Source organism: Herpailurus yagouaroundi, unplaced genomic scaffold (assembly GCF_014898765.1).
Source record: "Herpailurus yagouaroundi ecotype Mexico unplaced genomic scaffold, PumYag 182, whole genome shotgun sequence".
In the NCBI taxonomy this organism is placed as follows: Eukaryota; Metazoa; Chordata; class Mammalia; order Carnivora; family Felidae; genus Herpailurus; species Herpailurus yagouaroundi.
In genome coordinates, this window is record NW_024412413.1 from 25811502 (window position 1) to 25826668 (window position 15167).

The window sequence follows — 15167 nt, forward strand, 5'->3', positions numbered from 1 at the left end:
ACTTTTCATAGAGGTTTTCAAGGGACAGCTAGTACCAGAAGGTTTTTTCTTACGTTTCTGTTGAAGACTAATTTTTATAGTGATATAAGAAGGAATAATGCCAGGGCACTTGAGTGGCCCAGTTAGTTAAGCATCCGACTTTGGCTCAGGTCACGATCTCGCGGTTTGTGAGTTTGAGCCCTACATGGGGCTCTCTGCTGTCAGTGCCCAGCCTGCTTTGAATCCTCTGTCTGCCTCTCTCTCTGCCCCTCCCCCACTCATTCTCTCTCCCTCTCTCTCTCTCTCTCTGTCTCTCTCTCTCTCTCAAAAATAAACATTAAAGAAATTTTTTTAAAAGAATGATGCCACTATCATAGGGAATGCCCTATCACATTTTTGGGATTAAATTAATTCATTCACATTCCAAAAGATTGAAAGAAAATGATGAAAATACTAGAAAATAAATCTAAAAGAAGAGACTAGTGTATTTCTTTGCCAGCATCATAGTAGCTATACCTAGTGATATATAGCCCTTTATATAATTTAAGGAGCGTTTGTAATTTGCCCAAGGCTTCCCCACTCAGTCTCACTGACCTTCTGCCATTTACCAGACTCCACAACCCATGCTGTCAACCACTCCACCTAATCCTAGACAACTCATTGATGAAAATTTTATATTTCGTAAATCAATCATATTTCCATAATTATAAGTAAATACTTTAACAAAAACTTTAACCCCTTTTCCATTTAAAGGTTCAGCAGCACCAGGGTGGCTCAGTTGGTTAAGCATCTGACTCATGATATTGGCTCAGGTCATGATCTCAGGGTTCACGGGATCAAGCTCCACATCCGGCTCTGTGCTGAGAGCATGGAATCTCCTTGGGATTCTTTCTGTCCCTTTCTCTTTCTCTCTCTCAAAATAAACATTTATTTATTAAAAATCAGTTATCTTTTTTATGCTATTATAGCTTATTTTAGTCAGTCATATGGGAAATTTCTGAGCTGTTCAAAGACATGTCATGATGGGGCTGATAGCTTCTGCAATCATTTGATGTGTTGAATGAATAATAAGTGCTTAATGGGTAAGATACGTTAAATACTCCTGCATTTATTTGTGTGTTTAATAGTCTGTTAAATTAGAGTGTTACAGAGTAAATTTAAAAGGTATTCTTCCTATCTTTGTGTCTAATAACATTGATATTTTTACTTACATAAAGAAAAATAAGAATAGTTTAATTGATATATATGTATAATAGAGTTCAAAGTTTCAGAATAACTTGAAAGAAAGCAATAATTAAGACTGAATATTCTTCTACTTTTTACTTACGAGCATTATTAACACACTATTGTTTTGTTTTTTGTTTTGGGGGGCTTTCTTTAGCTCTTAACAGATAATTCTTCTCCAGACCAAGGACCAAATAAGGTTTTTGATCTTTGCGTAGTATGTGGAGACAAAGCATCAGGTAACATTTAAAAATAACCTATATATATTGTGTTGTAACTACCACACTACCACGTTTCTTCTTCTGAAAGTAAAAAGAGCATGTCATTTTTTTTTTTTTAAATGTTTACTATTGAGAGAGAGAGAGAGAGAGAGAGAGACAGAGCTGAGCAGGGGAGGGGCAGAGAGAGAGGGAGACACAGAACCTTACTTAGCAGGCTCCAGGCTTTGAGCTGTCAGCACAGAGCCTGATGTGGGCGTTGAACCCACTAATGGAGAGATCATGACCTGCACTGAAGTCGGACACTTAACAGACTGAGTCACCCAGGCGCCCCAAGAGGATGTCATTGTTATGGTCCATATTTGAAGCCTATGAAATGTAACCGATTTTATCCCCAAGTTTTTTATTCACCTAAGGTTTTTTTTTCACTTGAATGCAGTTTGACTTGGTCTTGCAATGACATAAAATGCATATTTTGAAGAATTAGGAAAAGCAGTTTTTCCTTTAAAATGTAAACTGAATGAATAAGTGGAATGTTTTAAAAATATAAAACCGGTTTGTCAAAGGAATTGCTTAAAAATGAGTTGTGGTCCTTAATAATATAAATGTTAAATTGTTACCTTACCTGTTGAGTCCTGTTGCTAGTCCAGGGATAGAGAGTAACTTGAATTACTGAGATGAAAAATTTCTGGTTACCCTTTATTTTGGGCACAGCTGAGCGGACATTTCTCCAAGTCTAATATCAGGGTTATGTCATTTTAGTTATGTTTATTGTTACTTTATGCTAGGAAAGCACCCATGTGCCAGTGGGATATACTTTAAGGGCCTCGTTTGTTTTTTGTAATCTTTGATCTTTTCCATAGCGTCATTACAAAAGTCTCCACTACACCTTTTCCCAAGAGTATGTTCAATTTAATAAATGTCGTGCCAGGGGCGCCTGGATAGCTCCGTCGGTTGAGCATCCGACTTTGGCTTAGGTCATGATCTCGCTGTCCATGAGTTCGAGCCCCTCATCGGGCTCTGTGTTGACAGCTCAGAGGCTAGAGCCTGTTTCAGATTCTGTGTCTCCCTCTCTCTCTGCCCCTCCCCTACTCATGCTCCCTCGCTCTCTCACTCTCTCTCTCTGCAAAAATAAATAAAATAAATAAATAAATGTTGTGCCAAAGAAATCGTTTATAAAATGGTAGGTTAATCAAAGTATAACATTTCTCCAGAAATTTAAAAAATGGAACCCACAATGAGAAGAGATTAGCTCAAATACTACTTAGTGTGCTTGTTTTAGAGCATAGTTTTCAGAATAAAATATCTTTATATAATATATGAGAATTATAATTTGTAAGTGACTCAGAAGTGAAAATAGTTTTTACATATCATGGTGTTATGGATGGTTTTGCTTCTTTTCTTTGTGAAATTTTCCATACTGTTGTTAAGGTTACTTACAAAATAAAAATTCATAGGGCATATGGGTGGCTCAGTCAGTTAAGCATCTGACTCTTGATTTCAGCTCAGGTCATGATCTCACAGTTTGTGGGTTCAAGCCCACATCAGGCTCCGCACTGTCAGGCTCCCACTGTTTGGCTTTCTTTCTCTCCCTCTCTCTCTCTGCCTTTACCCCACTCATGCTCTCTTTTCTCTCTCTCTCAAAATAAATAAACTTTAAAAAATACCAAAATTAAAAATTCATACTGGTTAATATATTTATCAAAGAATATGGTGGTTTCATTCTGTTTAGTAACTCCTTAAAATTTTTTTTTCATGTCAGAAACTCAAAAACCTCTGTCTCATCACATATATTGTTACTTAAAGGGAAGAAATGGGCTTACTTCCATTTCTGTTCTAAAATATGTGACTTTTGTGTTTTCTTAAACATCTTGTTTCTAGGGCGTCATTATGGAGCAGTAACCTGTGAAGGCTGCAAAGGATTTTTTAAAAGAAGCATCCGAAAAAATTTAGTTTATTCATGTCGAGGATCAAAGGACTGTATTATTAATAAACACCATCGAAATCGCTGTCAATACTGCAGGTTACAGAGATGTATTGCGTTTGGAATGAGACAAGACTGTATGTATTAGCTTTAAAGGAGAGAATAATTTTAAGGATTCAGGCAAACTAGAAGTATGTCAAAATTAACACAGTATGTCAAATATATGTGCTTTTTCATTTACAGTTTTCCAACTAACAACATAGAAATGTGTACATATGCATGTAATATTTATTCGTTCAACAGATGTTGAGTTCCTATCCGCTTTGCATGTATGTATGTATGTTTGAATACGGTGTTTTTAAAAAAAAGCACAACTAACTAGATACCAGTCTAGCTTTTGATTAAACTCCTAAAATGATAAAAGGTATAGCTGATATTGATTGAGCTCCTACCATGCCTAACTCTGTGTATAACATATGAGTTAACTTACTTACTCTCATAGCAGAACTCTCTGCAGTACGTACGACTGTTACGCATTTTACATTTGATCAGAGTAAACAGATTTAATAACTTGCCCAAGGTCACACAACTAATAAGTGGCAAAACTTGGATCTGAATCTTGGCAGTTTTTTCCCTCAGAAAATATACATTTAACAACTACATTATACTGTCTCTTAGGTATTATGAAATAAAATTCCTATAAATAAGTGAAATATATTACCTATATTTTATAAATTAAGATTAAACAGTTGAATTAGTTCTCAAAAATCTCCCTGCCCTTAACTAAAATAAGATTTAATTTTAGTCTTTTGTGGCTCTCTATTAGTCTTGTTTTTAATTAAATATTTTTAACTCTCATATAGATAGGTGAGAGACTCCTGACTTCAGTTTTTCCTTCTTGACAGTGAGCTTTTAAAAAATAAGAGTTTCTCTACATTTCTACCACAGCTGGATCAGGAAGAGAAAAGAGAATGAGAGATGCAAATTACTATTCTGAAGCAACTTTGTTGGGCTTGGAAAGAATTTCTAAAGATTATGATTGTCTTTAGAGTTCAGTTATGGTAACTGTCTCCCATGAGCAGAATTGCTGACCGGAAGGTTACATTTAAAATTGCCTATAAATTCTGCATTGTGATGTAATAGTTTAATGCATTTTTGTAGCTGTTCAGTGTGAAAGAAAACCCATTGAAGTATCTCGAGAAAAATCTTCCAACTGTGCCGCTTCAACAGAAAAAATCTACATCCGAAAAGACCTTCGAAGCCCATTAGCTGCAACTCCAACTTTTGTAACAGATAGTGAAACTGCAAGGTATAGTAAAAAAAAAAAAAAAAAAAAAAAACAAACACACACACACACACACACACACACACACACACAAAACAACCACATTAAGTAGCTGGTCATTTGTTTTTCTTCCCAGTGAAACTAAGGCTAAAATTTATACTTGTTTGTTACAGGTCAGCAGGACTGTTAGATTCAGGAATGTTTGTGAATATTCACCAGTCTGGAATAAAAACTGAGTCAACTGTGCTGATGACACCAGATAAGGTGTGTGTAGTGCAATTAATTTAAAGCTTAAATTTTTTTTAAGCTTTTAATATTTTTTCCTTTTCTTAATTTCCATTAATTTGGTCAGTTGATCTGGTCTTAAATATTCCCTATTACAAATTTTTTTTTTAACATAAATTATCAACTATTTGATAGTGTCAAATGACAAAACTAAAACAATTTAGGAACAAGTTTGATGCCTTTATTCAAGGCAAAAGAATCCATAGATCAGCAGAGCACAGTGCCTCATAAACAGTGGAGCACTCTTGCCAAAGGATTTTGGACAAGAATGAGTTTTACAGAGCATTAGAAGCAGAATGTGGAAATGGCCTTATTGCCTAGGAAGTTGAAGGTTTCCTACTAAGGCTAGTGGGTCTTGTTTTCTAGGGTGAGGAGAGCTAACTTGGCAGAGTTGCAAGATCATGATTGGTGTATGTTAGGTTTCCTTGACAGGTGTTTCCTATATGTGCATGCTGACTTGGGTTTAGATTTGTGACCAGTATGGCCTCCATTTTGTGGGTCCTCGTATACGAATAACTATCAGTAGAAATGTTCATTATTCCAAGAGGACAAGTACAGCTTCAATGTGAGAGTGACAGACAAAAGTCTTCTAGGCTTCTTTCACCTTGAAATAGAAAGCCTCAGAAGAATAATTTATATTAAGTACAAAATTCGTAATATTCCTTTTATGTTGCCCTATAGATTTTATAGTAACAAAATACTTAAAATATTTCAAGTAAAGGGAAATTTCTAGCACGCGTTATTCAAAACATTGACTTGAGTCAAGAGTAGGAATAGAAGTCCAAGAGCACTCATTATATATCTAAGTTATCTGGGTTCTCTTAGAGGTTGGGACACCTCTTTATTGAGCAAGAGGTCTAAAGGAAAAAAAGTTTGTGTATTTAGATGGAACATGTAGAGTTTCTGTAGTGTTCAGAAACCCTTCTGAGAACAAAAATCAAAAATTTCTCCTGAAGACTCATGTCTATAAACAGATTTTAGGGAGCCTACGACTAGTATTTCTCTCAGCCTGTAATGTGATCTGGTCATCCTAATTATGGCCAGATTTATCATACATTTGTTGTTTGATACTAAAAAGTATCAAAAATTTTTTTTAAACATTCATTTACTTTTGAGAGAGCTCAGGGCCTGAGCGCAGGAGGGGGCACGGAGAGAGGGAGACAGTACGTAGCAGGCTCCAGGCTGCCTGCTGTCAGCACAGACTCCCAACACCTGGGCTCCAACCTACAAGCCAGGAGATCAGAACCTAAGCCAAAGTCAGACGCTTAACTGACTGAGCCACCTAGGGGCCCCTTTATTATTTGATACTTTAAAGGCACTCTTCATACTTGAGCTCTAGAATCAAATTTCATCTGCCACTTAGTAGGTGCATAACCTTGGGCAAGTTATTTGACCTCTCAGTGTTTTACTTTCCTTCCTCATCTGTAAAATAGGGCCAATAGGAGTGTCGACCTTACAGGTTGGGGTTTGTAGCATGTTGTTATTGACTGGAGAGATTTGGCCTTTTACCATATATTTTGCACTTAGCCTTGTGCACATGATTCAAGCTTAGGATGGTAGTTACCATTGCACTGACATGATTAACTCTTTTAGGAGAAGAAGGGAACTAAGTTTTGTTGAGAAATTACTATTTGCCCAGACACTACTTCTCTGTATGTCTTTGTATTAAAATTGTAATAACAACCTTCTGTGAGAAGTTTCTGACAAGCAGTCTCAAAACCGGCAAGTCACAAGATGAGGTCTTTTCACATTGCCTAAGAGTCTTCAGTGGCAAAAACTTAAAAATCTAGCTCGATAGACATGTAATGAAATACAAGAGAATGTATAATTGTTGAAGTTTTAGTTGAAAAAACACTTAAAAATGTTAACTCTTTTTACTTATGTTCTAAGAAGCCTGGAACAATGGTTAGAGCATAGTCTTCTCCATCAGACTGGAGTGACCATGGATAATTCTTCTTGTCTGTAATAAAGGGATGATGATTCCTATTTCACAGGGTTGTTTTGAGGTTTAAATAAAATACATATATGAGTAGTAACCATTTAAGAACTCTGCAACTGGTAGGTTACTCTGAATGATTCTGGGACCATTCATTAATTTAGGGAACACAAAAATTGTGTCATTCTGTTCACCAAAATCAATTTTACATAAAGAATTGATATAACATGAAACATCAAGGAAACCTGTCTTTTCTTAGGATTAAAACACTAAAACTAAAAATCATAAAAGAAGAATTAAAATTTCATTAAAGGATTCTGTCAATAGGCCATAGAAGGCAATTGAAAGGACTCTCATTAGGTTAGGATGGGATAATTTGAACATTGGAAAAAATAATGCATTTAAACAGAGCAAATATATAAAAATCTCTGAATTTAAAATGATACTTAAAATTCATCTGTCACCACTAGAGGTTACTAAGGGCATTGATTCATTGCTCTAAAAATTGATAAAAGGAAGAACAATCAAGCACTTACCTGCTTTTCGTACAGAAATTACATCTCTGGATAGTCAAAGAGTTAAGGAAAGAAAATTCTTTTTGACAAAATAATTATAGCTAATTAGTGAATAAACAATATATACATCATTAACAAAAATAAAAACTAAAGACAAATGGGAAAATATGCAATGTATACCAAAAGCCAATATTATCTTAGTAAAGACATTTTTCACCTACCTGGTCCCTGGTATTTAACACATTTAACAAAGTGGCTGGTAATAGTTGGTATTCTAGGAATTCTGTTCAATAATACAATTACTTTTTTTTCTCTTTTCAGTAATAATTTTAATACATTCTATACAATTTTTGTTTGTATAGTTTAAATTCTGGAAATTGTCAGAATTTTAATACTAAAAAGAACTTAAAAGATCATCTAATATCCTTTTACAGAGGAAGGGATTGTTGATGTGAATAGATTAGTCATTAAGTACAGTTTTTGGTTTTAATGTAATTTTTGTGTATAAACATTTCCTAGGGAATGTACCTGATGTTTTTAAATTTATATTTTCCTCAAAAGTTTCTAAAACCTCAAAGCTCTTTGGTTTTACTTTCTAGGTTTCATTCATCTTAATTAGAGTTCTTTACTTTTGGCACTTTATAATCTAGAATTGGGTATTTCAGACTCAAATGTTCACCAATACCAGTTTGCAGATTTTAATCTTTTTGTTTGTTTGTTTTTTGTTTTTTGTTTTTTTAAGGCTGAATCATGTCAGGGAGACTTAAGTACATTGGCCAGTGTGGTTACATCATTAGCAAACCTTGGAAAAAGTAAAGATCTTTCTCAGAATAGTAATGAAATATCTATGATTGAAAGCTTAAGTAATGGTGATACCTCTTTGTGTGAATTTCATCAAGAAATGCAGACTAATGGTGATGTTTCAAGGTAAGGTCTGTTTTGATCTTTTAAAAACATTTTTTTTTTTTTAACATTTATTTATTTTTGAGACAGAGAGAGACAGAGCATGAGCAGGGGAGGGTCAGAGAGAGAGGGAGACACAGAATCTGAAACAGGCTCCAGGCTCTGAGCTGTCAGCCCAGAGCCCGATGCGGGGCTCGAACTCACGGACCGTGAGATCATGACCTGCGCCGAAGTCGGACGCCCAACCGACTGAGCCACCCAGGTGCCCCTGTTTTGATCTTAATTATTAGTATTTCTTACAGTATTTTTATGTTTTTCTTCAAGTCTATTTATTTATTTTGAGAGGAAGAGATAGGCAGAGAGAGGAGAGAGAGAATCCCAAGCAGGCTCCGCACTGTCAGCATGGAGCCCAATGTGGGGCTCAGACTCACGAACCACGAGGTCATGACCTGAGCTGAAGACGGGAGTCGGGCACTTAATGGACTGAGCTCCCCAGGCACCCCACAATATTTTTATGTTGAATACTGTTTACAGAAGTTTCAGAAAACAGATATTTCTCTTAGACTTAGAAAATTTAAAGCATAGTAAGTTTTAACTGAATGAACTACATTCAGTGTAAAATGTTATCTAGCAGGTTGCATTCTAAATAATGAGCAGTAAATGAATATTATAAGATTAGAAATGTAATCCTAAAATTTAGGAATTTTTCTCTTACTAAAGGTGATAATCTGGGTCTGACATTTCAGTTATTTTATTTTCTGTGTATTTAAACATTTGTCTTACCCCAGGCAGTCGTGTTCATTTTCCCCACCACTTTCTAATGATGAAAATAGATTTAAAAGACTTGATTGAGGGGTGCGTGGGTGACTCAGGTCTTGATCTCAGAGTTGTGAGTTCAGGCCCTGCATTGAACTCCACGCTGGGCATGGAGCTTACTTAAAAATAAATAAATAAATGACTTCATTGAATAAACTACAATTTTAAGTTACGCTTCAGGAAACTTGTATCAGAATTCTGGTTTTCATTCTCTTGATATTAATACATGAGATGTAGAACCCAGATCTCTTCAGGCTTTTTTACACTGCTCGTTATGTAAATGTTGAGGAAATTGCACTTAAGAGTCTCAAGAAGTACTTTGTTGAACCTGAAATCTTAAGAAACTCTAAAAGGACTCTCGTTGAAAAATATGGAGGGCTATTTTAAGTAATTATTTGCTAACATTAGTTCATTATTTGCCATCGTAATCTCAAATTCTTACAGTTCAGATGTAGCTGTGTTAACACAATTTTAAAATATTCTCTGAATTTTTAAATAAAATCTAACTTTGTGTCGTGTAGAATATAGTAAAGTTGACATAAGTTCTTGCCCTTGTTCTTTCTAAATAACTTCTGTAAGTCCTGTAAACGGGCTAATATCTTGTACTATCAAATGTATAACATAACATATAACATAAAAGCATATTTTTAGACCAAAGTATAAGGGTTTTTCCTCATAATTACATAAGATTTCTTAAAGACTTTAGTTCTCTGATAATACATTAATATAGTTTTCAATAGTATATATATTGAAGTTTAATTTGTTGCTTTTGGAGACAGTCATAGCTATCACTGAAATAGAGTACTCAGTGCTACTCCAAAGGTTTGTTTTCTAAACTATTTTTTTAAGGCCTAAATCTTAATTCCAGAATTTTATGTAGAATTTTTATTTTATTGTGGAGATTGGCCAAGCTCACAGATCTGATGTTTCCTTACAGGGCTTTTGATACTCTTGCAAAAGCATTGAATCCTGGAGAGAGCACAGCCTGTCAGAACGCAGTAGAAGGCATGGAAGGAAGCGTACACCTAATTGCCGGAGACTCAAACATAAATTACATCGAAAAAGAGGGGCCACTTCTCAGCGATTCACACGTAGCTTTCAGGGTATTTCCATATATTTTTTATGTAATTTTTATGTTGTGTTACCATTTTGATTTTAATCTTCCTTTCAAAAATCAAAGTATATTTGTTGTGCTTTTAAAGTCAGAAATATTCCTGATAAAATTCAGAATAGCAGCTAAAACATACACATCTGACTATATAAAATAATAGCTCATTAAAGCATCCTGTTTATAAATCATGGTTATAATATCGTTTCATGATTTTAAGTCTATAAGAGCTAGGTTTTAGAACATTTAGACATAAATTTTGGATGTTGCTGTTGTTGTTAACACTAGTATTTGTCATTCATGATGTATTGAATACCCTGGTTTTGTTCAGTGCCCACCTCCTACTACTTTAGTGCAAAGCCATATGTAAGACCCAGAGAGAACTCCATTATTATGTATTGCCCCAATTAGCTAGCTTTCAGTATTATTTTAAGAAGGTAAAAATTAGTTAACACATTTTAACTTTTGGCTTTTAACCATTTTGGAGGAGGTACATTTGTAGTTCCTTTTTTACTCTCCTAAATACATGTAGGATGGAAACAATACATGTAGAATGTTAGAAAATAATTTTGTAGTGTTTGATTTGTCATGCAAATAATGTTGGGACTACAGCTATAGCAATACTAACCATTGAGGCCCTACATTAAGATCTTGATGTTTTGATCCCTCCATTTTAACCATTCTTTATCTTTACTAGCTATGAGTACTGTTAGAAAATCATATGCAAAGTGATTTAAAGCAGTCATAGCAAGTCCTGGAATATCTGAAAGAAATTGCTACCAACTTTACTGTAGATTATAAATTTCCATGGATTTCTAATGAAAATATACACAGTTATCAAATAAATGTTTGTGTGACTGGTAGAAATAACAAAAATCTACCATTGGCTAAAACTGCATATTTTAAAATTTACATTTATAAAATTTGATTTGGTTAGAAATAGCCACAGAGAAAACTCACAGTGACTTAATAATTGCTGTAACTTTATATAATCAGTAAAACATCAGTGAAACCAATCTTCATGTAAAATTTTACCAAAGATAATCTATATGAAAAAAATTAGAAATGCTTTATTTGTACTGTAAACAAAAACTTTTTATGGGGACTATTAAAAATTACAATAGGAATAATCAATGCTATCCTTAAAAAATTATGGTAGGAGCTATGGACAAAGGTGGAGCAAAGCAAAACTGATTTTTTCCACATTACTCTTTTTTTTTTTTTTTTGAGAGAGAGAGAGAGCAGGCTCCACGCTGTCAGCACAGAGCCTGACTTGGAGCTCCATCTCACAAACCATGAGATAATGAAGTGAGCTGAGATCAAGGATCTGATGCCTAAGCAACTGAGCCACCCAGCTCCCCGCCCCCCCATTGCTCTTTCTTATTCTAAATAAAATACCTGGCTTTTGTCATCTTAGTTTTATTTTCTACCTTTGGATTTAAATGGGAAGAAAGGGTGGGTAAAAGGAGGAAGATTACAAGGAAAAAGTTTATAGAAATGTAGAAGTAGTCCTTTTTTTACTGTTGTTGGTCCTCAAAATTTTTCTTTCAAATATTTGATATGGACAGACAAATTAGGCAAATTAGAACTTTTTTTTTCCTCTCTCCAGAATCGGTTTTTTTCTGTGCAGTTTTTGACCTGCTGTGCTCAGTATCCTCAGAATAAGCACTGTGAAATTTCTTGCTCCCCAGACAAAAAACAGCTCCTTTTTTCTCTGATTCTTGTTTGCAGACTTTGTGAAAGTCTTGTTTGCAGATTTTCCATTTTCCCACACTTCCCAGCTCAGCACTTTGTCATGGTTGGCTTTCTCATTGAGGTTTTATGGTCATGAGTTTCAAAACCTGACATCTGTAATCAGAAACTCACTTAATCTCTTAATATCTGGGCTAAGTAACAGTTTGTTCCTGACTTGCATTTTTATGTACTGTGTAGTTTGCAGCGTGCTTTTATGTGTGCATTGTTAAATTTGACCACAGTCCCTTGTGAAGGTTCGGATTTTTATTGTCATTTTGTGAATGAAAAACGATTTGGAGGTTTTCAGAGTCTTAGTCAAAGCAATCAAAACAGAAAGGAGAAATAGTCTAATAATGCAACTTGGATTTTGGTTCCAGAGAATCTAAGACTATAGAAATATTTAACATTTTTATTAAACTCAGTTTTTGGTGTGATTTCGTGTACTTTATTCTTTCTTTTTTTTTTTTTTTAACTTTATTTATTTTTGAGACAGAGAGAGACAGAGCATGAACAGGGGAGGGGCAGAGAGAGAGGGAGACACAGAATCTGAAACAGGCTCCAGGCTCTGAGCTGTCAGCACAGAGCCTGACGCGGGGCTCAAACTCACAGACTGTGAGATCATGACCTGAGCCGAAGTCGGACGCCCAACTGACCAAGCCACCCAGGCGCCCCTCGTGTACTTTATTCTTGATTCTTGCATTGTGATTACACAAAGAATCAAGGTGGATAGAATTTGCAGTTAGAAATAAGTGTGTGAGGCAGAGGTAGATGATTTTCAAAACTGTTCTCTGCTCTGTATCATCTCAGTATGAAAATCACAATCCTTCTGGTCACCATGTTTGATGTTTAGGAGTCATCATCATTCTCCCCCCCCATCCTACTCCCCTCCATTCCCTAGTTGAATCCTAACTATTCTTTTGTTTTAATTTCTCCCTTCCTCTTCATTTTTATCACCATATTTCAAGGCCTTTTAAAATTTCTTACTTAAACTGTTACAGTAATATTTCTGCTTCCAGTCTCTTCATCTTGTCCTGTGCCCTGGTAGCAAAGTGATGTGTGTTAAAAATCAATCCGGTTATGTTACTCTGCTACCCAGCAAGCCTTCTTTAGCTTCCCATTACCCGTTTGAGAGCCAAACTCATGACATTTTAGGACGTTCCACATTCTGATTCTGTTGCCTGTCATTTCTTAGGCGTGCCATCCCTTTTTTAGCCCTTTCTATAGCTCATTTTGTTTCCATTTTATTCTTATATTGAGACTTGAGCACTTAACTTCGTACCTCACAATGAAATCTCAGTTGGGGTGCCTGGCTGGCTCACTTGGTAGAGTATGTGACTCTTGATCTTGGGGTTGTCAAGATCTCAGTGAGTGGTTGCTGAATTATAATATAACGTGTAATCCAGGGTCACACAACTAATTAGTACTGCTGAGAAGTAGAATTCAGATCTCCTAACTCAATTCAAACGATGTTTTAAAAGCTATCATTTAGCCTATTATCAGAATTACAGAAACTACTAGAAAGATAATTGTAGACAAGGAACTTCTAAAATGAGTAGCCTAGTTGATGTCAACACTTTTAAAAATCATCTCAATATATTAAATGTGAATAAATTCAATGTGTATGATTCATTTATAAACCTAAAATTTCACAGGCATTTTTGGGAATCTCTTTAACATCTTTGTAGTAGAAACTTATCTTCTCTATATAGAGGAAGATATCTTTGTCTTTGCAATTTAAAAGACTTGTCAAATAAATTCTTGTTTCTTCAGCCATAACTGATTCATAATGCTAGAGGTATATCTTGCTTTAAGAAAATTAAGTATGTGAAACAGATATAAGATATGTCTTCTCTTTATGACACAACATGGCAGTACTTTAAATAGTGAATTCTTCTAGTTTATATTGCAAATGATTTCAATTTTCTGATTAAAGCACAGAAAATTCTCAACATTACCACCACTATTGTATCAGTCGAGGTACATCTGTATCTTTTAGCCCTTATATCTAATTTTAATACTGTAACTATTTTACCTTTTTTAAAGTGATTTTAATCTATTTGTTTTGTTTAAACAATTACTGTTTTGCATCTTACACCTCCCCCCCCAAAACTAGGAATCATTGGTAATTCCCCTAAATTTTTTGGGTCTCCCCCCCCCCCTAATCACCTTGGGCAATTCTGAAAAGGTATGATAGTTCCCAGTTTGTGTTTTATATACTTATGTGTAGAAACAGTTGCATCCTAATAATTACATTTAAAATATTTAATATCTACTTGCCTACAGTTCTCTTAAGAATTGTCTTAAATAATGGCATTTTAATTGACTACTCCAGTAAACATTTCTCAAGCATTTAAAAAATATTCTTGGGGTTCCTGGCTGACTCAGTCAATGGAGCATGCAATTCTTGATCTCAAGGTTGTGAGTTTGAGCCCCATGTTGGGTATAGAGATTACTTTAAAATATTTTTTTAATAAATACAGACAGACAGACATGCATACATACATACATACATGAATTCATTCTTCCCATGCATAGAATTTCAACTGTTAATTTCTCTTGTTTTATTAGTTGGCACCATTTATAAATAGGTAAGACAATTGTTGATACTAATAAACAAAGGCCGTTCATATTTTTACATTTTTATAAAAATGGAGAACTTTTATATCATTTTAATGAAAACTTTTTGATCATTTGTGATCACAGACAACTTTGAGAATCTGATTAAAGTTATATATCCATTCCCCAGAAAAATACATATGGGTACATCCACCTACGCCACCCCTGCCAAGGTAGCCACTGTTAAGTGTGTGGTTGATTTCCTTCTGTCCTTTGTGTATATACATATGTATGTATGTGCACACACACACACACACTGTCCCTCTCTCTTTAACATATATTGGGTCATCTAGAGACTGTTTCACAGTTGTTTCTACTTAGAGGTCTGTGAGGTATTTTTTTTCAATGCTATTACATCTCAGTTTATCTCACTAATTTTAATTGTCTACAGAGTAGACTGTCTATAGCATAGAGGATTTTCCTTAGTAATAGAAATTTAGGTTAGTGTTTCTTATGGGTGAAATTACATTTCATTTATAGCAGTGAAAGTGCTCTTTTTTTTTCTAAGTTTATTTTGAGAGAGCCCTAGTGGGGAAGGAGCAGAGAGAGAGGGAGAGAGTGAATCCCAAGCATTCTCTGTACTGTCAGCACGGAACCTGACATGGGGCTTGAACCCACAAACCG

The 15167-nt window shown here is 34.9% G+C and overlaps 1 protein-coding gene across 12 annotated transcripts in view; it reads left to right on the top strand.

Moving 5' to 3' along the window:
• The window catches only part of NR2C1 (nuclear receptor subfamily 2 group C member 1), a 46921-nt gene that overhangs the window by 15838 nt on the left and 15916 nt on the right, over positions 1 to 15167 (top strand). For all 12 annotated transcript variants that reach the window (XM_040491206.1, XM_040491201.1, XM_040491195.1 and 9 more), the window contains 6 exons: positions 1361 to 1442; positions 3303 to 3482; positions 4507 to 4654; positions 4804 to 4894; positions 8109 to 8293; positions 10023 to 10188. In XM_040491206.1, coding sequence (XP_040347140.1) covers positions 1361 to 1442; positions 3303 to 3482; positions 4507 to 4654; positions 4804 to 4894; positions 8109 to 8293; positions 10023 to 10188 — 852 coding nt within the window. The remainder of the gene's footprint in view (positions 1 to 1360; positions 1443 to 3302; positions 3483 to 4506; positions 4655 to 4803; positions 4895 to 8108; positions 8294 to 10022; positions 10189 to 15167) is intronic.